Source organism: Bubalus bubalis, chromosome 2 (assembly GCF_019923935.1).
Source record: "Bubalus bubalis isolate 160015118507 breed Murrah chromosome 2, NDDB_SH_1, whole genome shotgun sequence".
Classification (NCBI taxonomy): domain Eukaryota; kingdom Metazoa; phylum Chordata; class Mammalia; order Artiodactyla; family Bovidae; genus Bubalus; species Bubalus bubalis.
In genome coordinates, this window is record NC_059158.1 from 176,365,014 (window position 1) to 176,380,144 (window position 15,131).

The window sequence follows — 15,131 nt, forward strand, 5'->3', positions numbered from 1 at the left end:
AGATTAGAAAGTCTGAATATTCCAATATCTATTTTGAAAATTAAAATTGTTATTAAAAACCCTGCCACAATGAAAACTCCAGGCCAAAATGACTTTCCTGGTAAATGTTCCCAAACATTTTAAGGAAGAAATTATACCAATTTTACCCAAAGTCTTCCAAGGAATAGATATTAGTATCATTACTCTGTTGTCATACAGTCGGCTTAAACCTAAGCAAAAAATCTCCTACAGCAATTTCAGTCTCAGACGTGTAGCGTCTGTGGGCACCAGGGATCAGGAGGCCTCTTACCGTCCTCGTCTGTCTGGAAGGTGACTTCCTTGCCCTCTTTGCGCCCCTCGGGGTTAGTGAGGACAAGCCGCACGTGGACATTCCTGTAGGGCAGTAGGTTCTTGATGGTGTAGCGGCTGACACCCCGCTCCATCTTCACACACTCCCGGACGGTCTGGTTGTGGCTGCTGCCCAGGGTGTAGTGATAGCACAGGAACACCGAGTAGGTGTGGCAACGTGTCACGTTGTAGCCCAGCGGTTCCCACTGCAGGGTCAGCTGGCGGGCCTGGATCTCGGCAAAAGCCAGGCCTTTGGGGGCCCTCATGGGCTCTGGGGAATCCGAGTAACAGAAAGCGTAGAAGAAATAGGAGGAGAAGTAGGATTAGAGAGAAAACATCAGGCAGCTGACTAGTTTCAACCCTCATTTGCCCCCAAGAGTCCAAGAGACCCCTCAGTGCAGCAAAAAGGGAATAAAGTGTATGTTTTGGAGTCAGGCAGGCCCACATCTGAATCCTGGCTCTGTCGCTTGCAGCTGACAACTGCTGGCTAAGTCACTTTATCTCTCTGAGCCTTAGTTTCCTCATCTGCAAAATGGGATAATAGGCTCGATCTCATAGGATGGCTGTGAGGTTTAAGGTAAAACATGCAAAGCATGTGAAGCAATGGCTAATACACAATGTGAAAGTGGCTCAGTCATATCCGACTCTTTGTGACCCATAGACTATACAGTCCATGGGATTCTCCAGGCCAGAATACTGGAGTGGGTAGCCTTTCCCTTCTCCAGGGGATCTTCCCGACCCAGGCATTGAACCAGGGCCTTCTGTATGGTAGGCGGATTCTTTACCAACTGAGCTATCAGGGAAGCTCCAATACACAGTAAGCCATCAAAAATATTGGCTATAATTTTTTTAATAATACAGTTTACTTCCTATTCCAAATTCCTCCTGAAGGAAGTCAAGACAGTCTGAATCAACCAACTTGTATTTTTCTTCATTCTCTGTTAATTCCAAACTTGTTCTAAAACAGTTTACAGTAAGATGTACAATATAATAATACAGAGAAATCAGCAAAATAGGGGAAATGAGAACCAAATAGCTAAATAATGCCAGAGAATGTTAGGAAAATAGAAATGCATGCCATTAGGTCTCACATGGAGCTATAAATATCAGGCTCAAATTAGGTGATGAGTTCCCTGGCTGCAAAAGTAAAAAGGGAAATACAATCTGTTCTATAAAGATGATGATGATGATGATGGCTGTAAACATTTATTGGGGGCTTTGTCTGTGCCAAGCATTGCTCTAGAGGCTTTAAAATGTTTTATCTCATTTAACCCTCTCTGTAATCTAATAGAAAGCTGCCATTATTAGCCTTGTTATGCAGATGTAGAAATAGAGGCACACAGGAGAGATTAAGTAACCTTGCTGACTGCCACACAGACAGTAAGTAGCGAAGCTGGAATCCAAACCTGACAGACCGGCTTCAGAACCCACACTCTCAACCACCACTACTCTGCCTCCCCATGAGGAATTCACTGTCCAAAAACTAAAAATACATAAAAATAAACCAGGAAACTTCCTTGATGATCCAGTGGCTAAGACTCCACTTCCTAATGCAGGTAACCAGGTTCGATCCCTGGTCAGGGAACTAGACCCTCGCATGCTGTTACAAAGATCAAAGATCCCACGTCCAACTAAGATCTAGCACAGCCAAATAAGTAAAATATTTAAAAAATAAATAACAGAATCAGTTCTAATGAGGTGGATAAAACTGGAGCCTATTATACAAAGTAAAGTAAGCCAGAAAGAAAAACACCAATACAGTATACTAATGCATATATATGGAATTTAGAAAGATGGTAACGACAACCCTGTATGCGAGACAGCAAAAGAGACACAGATATATAGAACAGTCTTTTGGACTCTGTGGGAGAGGGCGAGGGTGGGATGATTTGGGAGAATGGCATTGAAACATGTATAATATAAGAAACGAATCGCCAGTCCAGGTTCGATGCAGGATACAGGATGCTTGGGGCTGGTGCACTGGGATGACCCAGAGGGATGGTACGGAGAGGGAGGTGGGAGGGGGGTTCAGGATGGGGAGCACGTGTACACCCATGGCAGATTCATGTTGATGTATGGCAAAACCAATACAATATTGTAATTAGCCTCCAATTAAAATAAATAAATTTAAATTAAACCAAATAAATAAATAATAAATGAATAATAGTTCAGTTCAGTTGCTCAGTAGTGTCCAACTCTTTGCGACCCCATGGACTGCAGCATGCCAGGCCTCCCTGTCCATCACCAACTCCCAGAGTTTACTCAAACTCATGCACATTGAGTCGTTGATGCCATCCAACCATCTCATCCTCTGTTGTCCCCTTCTCTTCCCACCTTCAATCTTTCCCAGCATCAGGGTCTTTTCAAATGAGTTAGGTCTTCGCATCAGGTGGCCAGGGTATTGGAGTTTCAGCTTCAACATCAGTCCTCCAGTGAATATTCAGGACTGATTTCCTTTAGGATGGACTTGTTGGATCTCCTTGAAGTCCAAGGGACTCTCAAGAGCCTTCTCCGAATGAATAAAAAGGATACCTTTTTAAAAATTAATTAATTAACCACACCAATGCCTCTGGAGAGGCAGCTACCCAACATACGGCAAGTGCATATTACTGTGCTTCATAGCCTCTTGAGGATTCTATAGGACCAGAATGTTATCCACATTTTATAAGTAAAGAAATCAAGGCTTCTTTACTCGGGGGCTCAGGCCCCAGTCCTGCATCTGCACTGAGCAGCTGTGCAATCCTAAGTAAATCTCTGGGTGTCAATTTCCTCGTCTATAACATGATGGACGAAGCCACGATTACTAATGCTCCTCTTCTCTCTTGCCCTCTGACTGTGCAGGTTCTGTGACACCTGCCAAGTGTCCCCAGTTAGAGGATATCAGGACACACCTTAATGAACAGGAAAGAAAGTCCTACTGCTTGGCCTCTTAAGATGATTAAGTATGACCCTATTATCGTTTTCATATGATTAATTTGCTCAGGATGCTCTTTACAAAGACAATGCAAAGAGAAACATCAGGCTGCTCCTCACTTTCGAGTGGATGGGTAGGTGCACAGCTTTAGATGCTGGACAGCACAGTGCAACTTTCCTTCCTTCCCTGGACCAGAGGCAAGTGGCCATCTCCAGTCATACATCAGAATGCCACCGAGAGATTTCAGCACCTGAGAGTAAGGCTTACCTCTTGACTTCTTACAGAGAGCCTGGCTCTCTTATCCCCACAACAAGGCAGACCCGATCCTCACCCGACAAAAACGTTAATAGGCTGGTTCCCTGCTCACTGCATCTTGAGGGCTGCTAACTGCAAGCCCACTTACCACACTTGTCTTTTCTCTGCTGTTCCTGGGCCATGGAAATTCTCCTAATGCTTTTCTATATAGTTTTGTTTTAACTGATTGTTCTTATCTGTTTAGAAAGGAATGGGTGAGTTTTGTGTGTGTTCACTCTGCAGTCACTCTGCCATCTTGTTCAGAGGTCTTTGCTTTATTTCCTGAGACTTTCTGGCTCTGGTCCTGGCTGCCTGACGTGTCCTGTCCTAAGGTGTCTATGTCTGTGTCTGTGTCTCTGTCTGTGTCTATGTCTACTAAAGCCAAGTACCATGGATTTACTTGCACTATTGAGAGTGGATCTCGGTTCCCTGAAGCTCTGCTCACATCATCCCCACCCCCGGGAATACCTGCTCCACAGCCTTTACCATCCTTCCAGGTTTGGTGGAAGCACACTGCTTCCTTCACCTTCCTGCAGCGTTCAGACAAGGACACGAAACATCAACTGCAAACCTGTGACACAGGCTGGGCTGGGACCATGACCAACGAGACGGTAAGCGTCTCATCCAAAAGGAGCAGCTGCCGCTCAGTTCCAGGCCAGGTTGCCAGATCTTCCCATTTATGAAGCCAGAAATTCCAATTTTTTGTGTGAAATCTCCAGATTTTTAAATACTGGCAACCTACTCGGGTTTTTTTTCAAACCATTTTGCCAGGGGACCTCCCTGGCATTCCAATGGTTACGACTCCACGCTTCCAATGCAGGGGATGCAGGTTTGATCCTTGGTCAGGGAACTAAGATTCCTCACAGCCAAAAGAAAAAAGAAAAAAAAAAACAACAGTTTTCAGGGCACAAAATGGTAACCTCTAACTTGAAGATTGAAACTTTCACCCTCATGCTTAAGTATTTCATTCTCCAACAGCTATGCTAGCCCCCTCCCTGCTGGCTAGACAGAGGGGTCTCTGAGAAGAAAGCGCACTTTTCTTTCTCTCCCCACCCTGAACAAATTTGGGCAGATCCAGAGGCTCAAATAGTTTGTTGACTACAGGCTGATATGTTGATTGAGGGGTGTGAATTCATGAGTCTCTCTGTGTTTCCAAAAACCATCTGGCACCCAGACACACGCTCTTCGGCTGCCAGCATACACTGGCAAAACAGAACCTGGAGGCCTCAAAGCCCCAACCCTCTAAATTCCACAGGGCTGTAGGCCACTCAGAGGTCAAAGGTCTAAATGCACATTTTTTTTTTAAACAAGAAGGCTAACAGTTAACATCTGTTAAATTAGCCCCCAATGCATTGATTTTAATGATGCTAAGGAGCACTCAATAACCCCAAAACATTAACTGTTGCTTGAGGAAGGGGCTTTGGAGTGGGATTGGGTACAGCAGAGTTCAAATCCTATCCCCACATTTCATTAGTTCTGTGACTTCAGGCAAGTGATTTAACTCCCTTTGAACATCAAGTTCTTTGACTAAAAAATGGAGATATAATAACACCTACTTTGAAGAGCAGTGTGAGAGTTACATGAGATGGTGTGAGTCTAACTCATAGGAGTTAATTAATATGTGCACTCTAATGGTGAGATATGGTGTCTGTAGCCACGAAAATAAAAGATGCTTGCTCCTTGGAAGAAAAACTATGACAAACCTAGACAGTGTATTAAAAAGCACAGACATCACTTTGCTGACAAAAGTCCATATAGTCAAAGCTATGGTTTTCCCAGTAGTCATGTACGGATGTGAGAGTTGGACCATAAAGAAGGCTGAGTGCTAAAGAACTGATGCTTTCGAACTGTGGTGCTAGAGAAGACTCCTGAGGTCCCTTGGACAGCAAGGAGATCAAGCCAGTCAATCCTAAAGGAAATCAACTCTGAATATTCATTGGAAGGACTGATGCTGAAGCTGAAGCTCCAATACTTGGGCCAACCTGATGCAAACAGCCAGGTCATTGGAAAAGACCCTGATGCTGGGAAAGATTGAGGGCAAGAGGAGAAGGGGACAACAGAGGATGAGATGGTCGGATGGGCATCATCAACTCAGTTGAACAAACTCTGAGAGATTGTGGAGGACAGAGAAGCTTGGAATGCTTCAGTCCATGGGGTCGCAGAGTCACACGTGATTTAGCGACTGAACAACAACAAGGATAAGATATACCCTTATATACAGCAGCACCCTTTATGAAGTGAAGTGAAGTCGCTCAGTCGTGTCCGACTCTTTGCAACCCCATGGACTGCAGCCTACCAGGCTCCTCCGTCCATGGGATTTTCCAGGTAAGAGTACTGGAGTGGGTTGCCATTTCCTTCTCCAGGGGAAAGTCCCAACCCAGGAATCGAACCCAGGTCTCCCACATTGTAGGCAGACACGTTACCGTCTGAGCCACCAGGGAAGCCCGAATAGCAGCAGTATAAATTAGTACAACCACTTTTTAAAGCAATATACGTCAAAGCCCTTCCTTAATTCACCTCTGACTACTTACATGAAAGAAATAATTCAAGGGGGGAATATAGCATGATCAGCACTAAGTTTTTCGATACAGTATTATTCACAATAATAAAAATCTACAGGCAAATAGCCCAGCCATATGGAGACATTCAGTGGACTCCTACAGCAAATAAACACAATTATAAACAACATAACACAAGTAACAACACCAAGAAAAGGAAGTAGAGTGCAGAACGCTTTCCACATCCCAATGACAAGGGTGTGAAATGTGTACTGTAGGCATATGGGCAGAGATTTGCAGGAGGCAGGAAAACTAAAACAGCTGTTGGGCTAGGATGGTGAGATTTAGAGTGATTTCTTTTAAATGCCTCTACTGGTGTTATATTATTGTTTTTACAGTAAATAATACTGTGGGAGGGGAGTTTCATGGAGCCCAAAGAGATGACAACACAGCTGGCCAACAGCAAAACTATGGGTCAAGGCGCCTAAGCAAAGAGGAGGTGGTGATGCAAACGAAGAGAAACATGTGATTAAGAGGAGCAGGCTGAGTTGTTTGGATCCTGTCTGCCTGGTTCCTGGTAATTAAACAGCTTCCGTCCCAGCCAGGCCATGTAAAGTGTTTAGCAGTGCCTGGCACAGAGCGGGCACTCAGCCCACGATGGCAGCTATGCAACTCTTACTGGTAGTAAGGCGGTGGTGGTGGTTTCCAACATGAGACTGGAAGTTAGGACATTCAAACCTTGGTTCTGACTCTGCTATGGACTCACTGTGTCGATTTGGGCCAGTGACTAACTCGAAATTTCAATTTTCTCATCTGTAAAACGGGAATGATCAACAGCTGTCACCATGAAACTTGGGTTCTTAACCTACCGTATGGTCACAGGCAAGCGCCTTCCCATCTCTGGGCTTCCATCCCCTCATGTGCACACTAACAGGAGTCAAAGAGAGACTCTCTGTGCACCCCAGGCTCTGATTTCTTTCATACCAAGTACCTAACCAGAACTGGCCTTGAAGAGTTAAAAACACCATGACAATAATAGTTGTCATTCACTGAGTGTTCACTGTGTGTTAGGCACCCAGCTTCACAGGCATTTAATACATTTACATGCAATCACCTCTAGTTAATCCAAAACTAGAGGGTTGCACAATTCAGGCTTCACCGCTCCTCTCTTTTCCATCTACACTTATTCCCTAAAATCTAAGGACTAAATCAGGGGTTCTCAACTTTGGCATTACTGACATCTCAGACTAGATAATTTTTTGTTGAAGAGGCTGCTTGTACACCGTAGGATATTTATCACCTTCTCTGGCTTCCTCTGTCCCTAAGATGCCATTAGCACCCCACCCCCAGTTGTGAGAACCAGACACTGCAGATGACTCCTGGGAGACAAAATCACCCCCACTAAGAACCACCAGCATAAAAGATCTCATCCAGTCTCATGGCTTTAAATATCATCTACACCATGTCTATACTGACGACTTTCAAATTTATATCTGCAGCCCAAACCTCTTCCCTAAACCCCACACTCGTAAATCCATCCGCCTGATGGATATCTCCACTTGAACGTCTAATAGGCATCTCAAAGTCAACATTTCCAACACAGAACTCCTGATCTATGGCACCCCGTCACACCTGCTCCTTCCACAGTCTGCTCCCTTGCAGTAAATGATAACTCCATTCTTTCGGCTGCTCAAGCAAAACGCCTTGGAGCCATCCTTGACTTCTATTTCGCTGTCTCACTGCATATCCAATTCATCAACAAATGCAGTTAGCTCCGCCTTCAAAACAAACCCAGAATCTAACCACTTTCACCACCGCCACCACTTCCTCCCAGCTCTCAGCCTCCACCATCTCCCAGCTGACTTGTTGCAGTAGCTTCCTCACTGGTCTCTCCTCTGATCCCTTCGCCCTCCTAGAATCTGTTCTCCACAAAAGGACAAAAGTGATCCTTGTAAACGTAGGAGGTGATGTCACTCCTGCTCTCCAAACCTGCAATGGTCCCCCAGCCCACCCAGAGTACAATGGCTCTGGGTCCATATCCCCAGTATGACTTTGACCTCCTCTCCTGCCAGCTCCCCTCAGTCACTAGACCACAGTTATACTGGTCTCCTTGCTGCTCCTCACATATGCCAAGCATACTACAGAACTCCCTGCTATTAGGTCTGCCTAGAACACCCCTTCCCCCAGCAATTCCTCTAGCTTCCTGTGTGTGGCTCTGTCCCTTACCTCCTTCAGGTCTCTGCTCAAATGTCACCTTCTCGGGTAAAACAGTCCCTGAGCCTTTTTGAAATAACAGTTCTCCAAACCTCACACCCACCCCCCTTCCTGCTTGTTCTTCACAACCCTGATCATCAACTGACAATCTATATATTCCACTTGTTTACTACTTCCTCCCGCCAGAAAGACAAAGAAATGCAAGAAGACAAAATGGCTGTCTGAGGAGGACTTAACAAATAGCTGCCAAAAGAAGGGAAGTGAAAGGCAAAGGAGAAAGGAAAAGATGTATACCCAACTGAATGCAGAGTTCCAAAGAATAGCAAGGAGAGATAAGATCAGTGATCCTTGCAAGGAAATAGAGGAAAACAATGGAATGGGAAAGACTAGAGATATCTTTAAGAAAATTAAGAGATACCAAGGGAACATTTCATGCAAAGATGGGCACAATAAAGGAGAGAAACGGTAAAGACCTAACAGAAGCAGAAGAGATTAAGAGGAGGCAAGAATACAAGAAGAACTGTACAATAAAGGTCTTGACGTGGATAACCACAAAGGTGGGGTCATGCATCTAAACCCAGACATCCTGGAGCATGAAGTCAAGTGGGTCTTAGGAAGCATTACTACAAGCAAAGTTAGTGGAAATGACAGAATACCAGTAGAGCTACTGAAAATCTGAAAAGATGATACTGTTCAAGTGCTGTACTCAATATGCCAGCAAATGTGGAAAACTCAGCAGTGGCCACAGGACTGGAAAAGGTCAGTTTTCATTCCAATCCCAAAGAAAGGCAATGCCAAAGCATGTTTAAAGTACCTCACAATTGCACTCATTGCACATGTTAGCAAGGTAATGCTCAAAATCATCCACGCTAGCTCTCAGTACGAAACTGGGAATTTCCAGATGTACAAGTTGGATTTATAAAAGGCAGAGGAACCAGAGATCAAACTGCCAACTTCCAATGGATCATAGAAAAAGCAAGAGAATTCCAGAAAAACCTCTGCTTCATTAACTATGCCAAAGTCTTTGACTGTGTAAATCATAACAAACTGTGGAAAATTCTTATAAAGATGGGAATACCAGACCACCTTACCTGCCTCTTGAGAAACCTGTATGCAGGTCAAGAAGCAACAGTTAGAACTGGACATGGAACAACAGGCTGGTTCCAAATTGAGAAAGGAGTACATCAAGGCTATCTATTGTCACCCTGCTTATTTAACTTATACGCAGAGTACATCATGCAAAATGTCAGGCTGAATGAATCACAAGCTGGAATCGAGATTGCTGGGAGAAATATCAACAACCTCAGATATGCAGATGACTTCAACCTAATTTCAGAAAGTGAAGAGGAACTAAAGAGCCTCTTGATGAAGGTGAAAGAGGAGAATGAAAAAGCTGGCTTAAAACTCAGCATTCAAAAACCTAAGATCATGGCATCCGGTCCCATCACTTCATGGCAAATAGATGAGGAAAAAACGGAAACAGTGACACTTTATTTTCCTGGGCTCCAAAATCAATGAGGATGGTGACTGCAGCCATGAAATTCAAAGATGCTTGCTCCTTGGAAGAAAAGTTATGACAAACCTAGACAGCATATTAAAAAGAAGAGACATCATTTTGCCGACAAAGGTCCATATAGTCAAAGCTATGGTTTTTCTAGTAGTCATGTATGTGAGAATTGGACCATAAAGAAAGCTGAGCACCAAAGAATTGATGCCTTCCAACTGTGGTGTTGGAGAAGACTCTTGAGGGTCCCTTGGACTGCAAGGAGATCCAACCAGTCCATCCTAAAGGAAATCAACCCTGAATATTCATTTGAAGGACTGATGCTGAAGCTGAAGCTCCAATACTTTGGCCACCTGATGCAAAGAGTCTATTTACTGAAAAAGACCCTGATGCTGGGAAAGACTGAAGGCAGGAGGAGAAGCGGGCAACAGAGAATGAGCTGGTTGGATGGCATCATCGACTCAATGGACATGAGTTTGAGCAAACTTTGGGAGACAGTGAAAGACAGGGAAGCCTGGTGTGCCGCAGCCCATGAGGTCGCAAAGACACGACTTAGTGACTGAACAACAACTACCCGCCAGAATGTGAGTTCCATGCAGTTCGGGCATAAGGAACTCATACACTAGCGGCCTTTGTCTGTCTTGGTCACAGTCTTATATCCCTAGCAACTAAACAGTATCTGACAAATAATAGGCACTCAATAAACATGTGTTGAATGAATCTTCACATTTACCCTGTAAACATTATTATTATTATCCCCTTTTATAAAACAACGGGACTAAAGCTTGGAGAGGTTAATCTGACACAGGTCCTTCAGCTAGAAGGTAATCTCCCCTAGAATACTCTTACCCACCACCCAAGGGTCTCTCCAAGTGTGGCATTAAACTGTGTTTTAGATGGTTCTCAGATCAGCTCTTAAAAACACATGAATATTCACTGGCAAAAAAATAAACCTCAACCAAATTCTGTAGCTTATCTAAAAGTTAACTCAAAATGGATCATGGACTTATTTGTAAAACTATAACACATTTATTTAAAAAAAAAGAATAGAAAAAAATCTTCAGAATCTAGGGTAATGCAACGAGTTCTTAAATTTGACACTAAAAGCATAGTTCATAAAAGGAAGTTTTGATAAACTGGCCCTCATAAAAATTTAAAATGATTATTCCATGAAAGCCCAGGTGAAGAGGAGGGAAAAGACAAGCTAAAAGCCAGGGGGAAATATTTACAAACTATATACCCAAAAAAGGACTAGTATCTAGAATGTGTAAAGAATTCTCAAAGCTCAACAATAAAAAATGAATAATCCAATTAGAAAATGGGCAAAGACATGAATAATTCATGAAGAGGATATACAGATGGCAAACAGCACATGAAAAGATGTTCAACATCAATAGGCATGGAAAGTGAAAGTTGCTCAATCGTGTCCGACTCTCTGCAACCCCATGGACTATATAGTCCATGGAATTCTCTAGGCCAGAATACTGGAGTGGGTAGCCTTTCCCTTCTCCAGAGAGATCCTCCCAACCCAGGGATCGAACCCAGGTCTCCCACATTGCAGACAGATTCTTTACCAGGTGAGCCACAGGGAAGCCCATTAATGTCACTAGGCATTAAAGAAAGGCAAATTAAGACCAGGATGGGATATTACTACACACATCTCCAAATGGCTAAAATTTTTAAAAATAATAATAATAATGACAACACCAAATGCTGGCAAGGATGTGGAAAACTGGATCACTCATATATTGCTGATGAGAATGTAAAACAATACAACCAACTCTGGCAGTTTTCAATAAAACTGCAATAAATATGCAATTACCATATGATCCATCATTTGTATCCTTAGGCATTTAGCCCAGAAAAAAATGAAAAATTATGTTCATGCAAAAACTCATGGCAGCTTTACTTGTAACAGCCAAAAACTGGGACCGGTTCAGGTGTCATTCAACAGATGAATGGTTAAACAAACTCTGGTATAGCCACACCATGGGATATTACTCAGCATTAAAAAGGAATGAACTATTGATTTATACAACTTGGATGAATCCCCAGGGAACTACACTGACCAAAAGAGTCAATCTCACTGCTGAGACAATTCAATGAGAAAAGAATAGTCTTTTTCATAAATGGTGCTGGGACAACTGGATACCCACAAGCAAAATAATGAGACTGGACTCCTACCTCACACCAAATCCGAAAATTAACTCAAAGTGTGTCAAGGACCTAAATGTAAGAGCTAAAACTATAAAACTCTTAGAAAAAAATAAAAGTAAATCTTCCTTACTTTGGATTAGGCAAAAGTTTTCTAGATGTGACATCAAAAGTCCAAATAACAAAAGAAAAAGTAGATAAATTGAGCCTCATTAAAATTAAAAACCTTTGTGCTTCAAAGGACACCATCAAGAAAATTAAAAGATAATTCACAGAATGGAAGAAAATATTTGCAAATATATCTGATAAGGGTCAAGTATCTGGAATATATAAAGAACTTTTACAACTCAATAATTAAAAGATAAAAACCCAATTTAAAAATGAGTAAAGGATCTGAATAGACATTTATACAGAGAAGGCATACATAAGAACATGAAACTTGTTTGATATTATTAACCATCAGTTCAGTTCAGTTCAGTCGCTCAGTCGTGTCCGACTCTTTGCGACCCCATGAATCGCAGCACGCCAGGCCTCACTGTCCATCACCAACTCCCAGAGTTCACCCAGACTCACGTCCATCGAGTCAGTGATGCCATCAAGCCATCTCATCCTCTGTCGTCCCCTTCTCCTCCTGCCCCCAATCCCTCCCAGCATCAGAGTCTTTTCCAATGAGTCAACTCTTCGCATGAGGTGGCCAAAGTACTGGAGTTTCAGCTTTAGCATCATTCCTTCAGATCTCCTTCTGATCTCCTTCAGAATGGACTGGTTGGATCTCCTTGCAGTCCAAGGGACTCTCAAGAGTCTTCTCCAACACCACAGTTCAAAAGCATCAATTCTTCGGCGCTCAGCCTTCTTCACAGTCCAACTCTCACATCCATACATGACCACAGGAAAAAGCATAGCTTTGACTAGATGGACCTTTGTTGGCAAAGTAATGTCTCTGCTTTTGAATATGCTATCTAGGTTGGTCATAACTTTCCTTCCAAGGAGTAAGCGTCTTTTAATTTCATGGCTGCAGTCACCATCTGCAGTGATTTTGGAGCCCCAAAAAATAAAGTCTGACGCTGTTTCCACTGTTTCCCCATCTATTTCCCATGAAGTGATGGGACCGGATACCATTAACCATCAAAGACATGCAAAACCACAATGAAACACCACTTCATATCCACCAGGAGGGTTATAAACAGAAGACAGATAATAACGAGTGTTAGTGAATATGTAGAGATACTGGAACCCCATACACAGCTGATGAGAATGTAAAGTGGAATGGCTGCTTTGGAAAGCAATCCAGCAGTTTCCTAAATGGTTAAACATAATTACCATATGATGTGTATATGCTATACCCTCAGGAGAAATTAAAACATATGTCCATACAAAAATCTCTACATTAATACCCATAGCAATACCATTCATAATAACCAAAAAGTATAAACAATGCAGATGCCTTCCAACTGATAAATGTATAAGTAAATTATGGTATGTCTATACAATAGAATATTATTCAACAATAAAAAGTACTAAAGCATGCCGCAACATGGACAAACCTTGAAAAAGTATGCTACGAGAAAGAAGCCAGTCACAAAAGACTACATATTATATGATTCCATTATATACAAAATGTCCAGAGAGGCAAATCTATAGAGACAAAAAATAAATTAGTGGCTGTCTAGGGCTGGAAGTATTAACAGGACATGAGGGGAGGGTGGACTGCTAAAGGATACAAGCCTTCCTTTGAGGGAGGGGAAAATGTTCTAAAATTTATTGTGGTGATGGTTGCACAACTCTGTGAATATACTAAAAACCACTGAATTATACACTCTAATGAGCAAACTGCGTGAGATGTGATTATATCTCAATAAAGCTATTACCAAATTAAAAAGGCAATTCAAAAGATTATATACTGGGACATCTCCGCAGGTCTGGTGATTAAGAATCCGACTTCCAATGCAGGAGACATAGGTTTGATCCCTTGTCTGGGAAGATCCACATTCTGCTGGGCAACTAAGCCCATTTGCCACAACTGCTGAGCCTGTGCTCTAGAGTCTGTGTGCCACAAGAGACACCACCACCATGAGAAACCCTTGCACAGCAAATAGAGATTATCCCCTGCTTGCAGCAATTAGAGAAAGACCGTGGGCAACAATGAAGACCCAGTGCAGCCAAAAAGAAATAAATACATGTAAATAAAGTAAATAAATACATGTAAATAAAGTGAATAAATATCATGAGAAGAGTTGACTCATTGGAAAAGAACCTGATGCTGGGAGGGACTGGGGGCAGGAGAAGAAGGGAATGACAGAGAATGAGATGGCTGGATGGCATCATCAACGGGATGGACATGAGTCTGAGTGAACTCCAGGAGTTGGTGATGGACAGGGAGGCCTGGCGTGCTGTGATTCATGGGGTCGCAAAGAGTCAGACACGACCGAGCGACTGAACTGAACCGAACCGAAGAAAAACCTAAAAGGTTATATACTGTATATATATAATGTATGATTTTATCATCTATATAACATGTTTCAGAAATGAAGAACAGATTAGTAGTTCCCACGGGGTTGGGGTGGAGGAACAGCAATGATACAAAAGGGCAAATCAAAGGATCCTTAAGCTGATTGAATTGTTCAGTATCTTTTGACTGTGGTGGTAGATACACAAACCAACACTAAAATAAACTGTATGGAACTAAACATACACACATACACACAAATGAGGACAAATGAAACTGGGTAAGTCTGAATAAGATCTGTGGATTTTGTCAATGTCAGTATCTTGAGAGTAATATTACACTACAGTTTTGCAAAATGTTACCATTGCAGGAAACAGGGTAAAGTGAAAAGGAAAATCTCTTGTATTTTTCCTTATAACCACATATGAATCTTTTATATGGCAATAAAAATTCAACAACCACAAAAATGCTGAAATCACAGAGTAAGAAAATCATTCTGTTCTCAGTCTCTCTTCTGATTAAACAAAAAAGTCTCCTCTGGTGCAGGTGTGCCATCGCTCATAACAGATGCTTTACCCTTTTAAACAAGAAAAAGCAGACCTCAGACTTAAATGCCCAGATGAGAGAATCCAGCTAGAATTTAATAACATGCTTTTATTTTATGCTATTTAGTTGTTTATTTTATCTAGATGATACAGTGTAGAATTAAGAACACAGATTCTGAAGCCAGCCAGTCAAGAGTTCTAATCCCTTACTGTTCTGCTACTTACTAGCTGTGTG

General features: G+C 42.4%; 1 protein-coding gene across 6 annotated transcripts in view; it reads right to left on the reverse strand.

The window, feature by feature from the left end:
* PTPRU (protein tyrosine phosphatase receptor type U) overlaps nt 1-15,131 on the reverse strand; it is an 89,053-nt gene that overhangs the window by 50,241 nt on the left and 23,681 nt on the right. For 5 of the 6 annotated variants that reach the window (XM_025278568.3, XM_025278566.3, XM_044938032.2 and 2 more), the window contains exon 8: nt 290-598. The exons of the other annotated variant lie outside the window; for it this stretch is intronic. In XM_025278568.3, the coding sequence (XP_025134353.2) occupies nt 290-598 (309 nt within the window). The remainder of the gene's footprint in view (nt 1-289; nt 599-15,131) is intronic. 6 annotated transcript variants of the gene reach the window in all.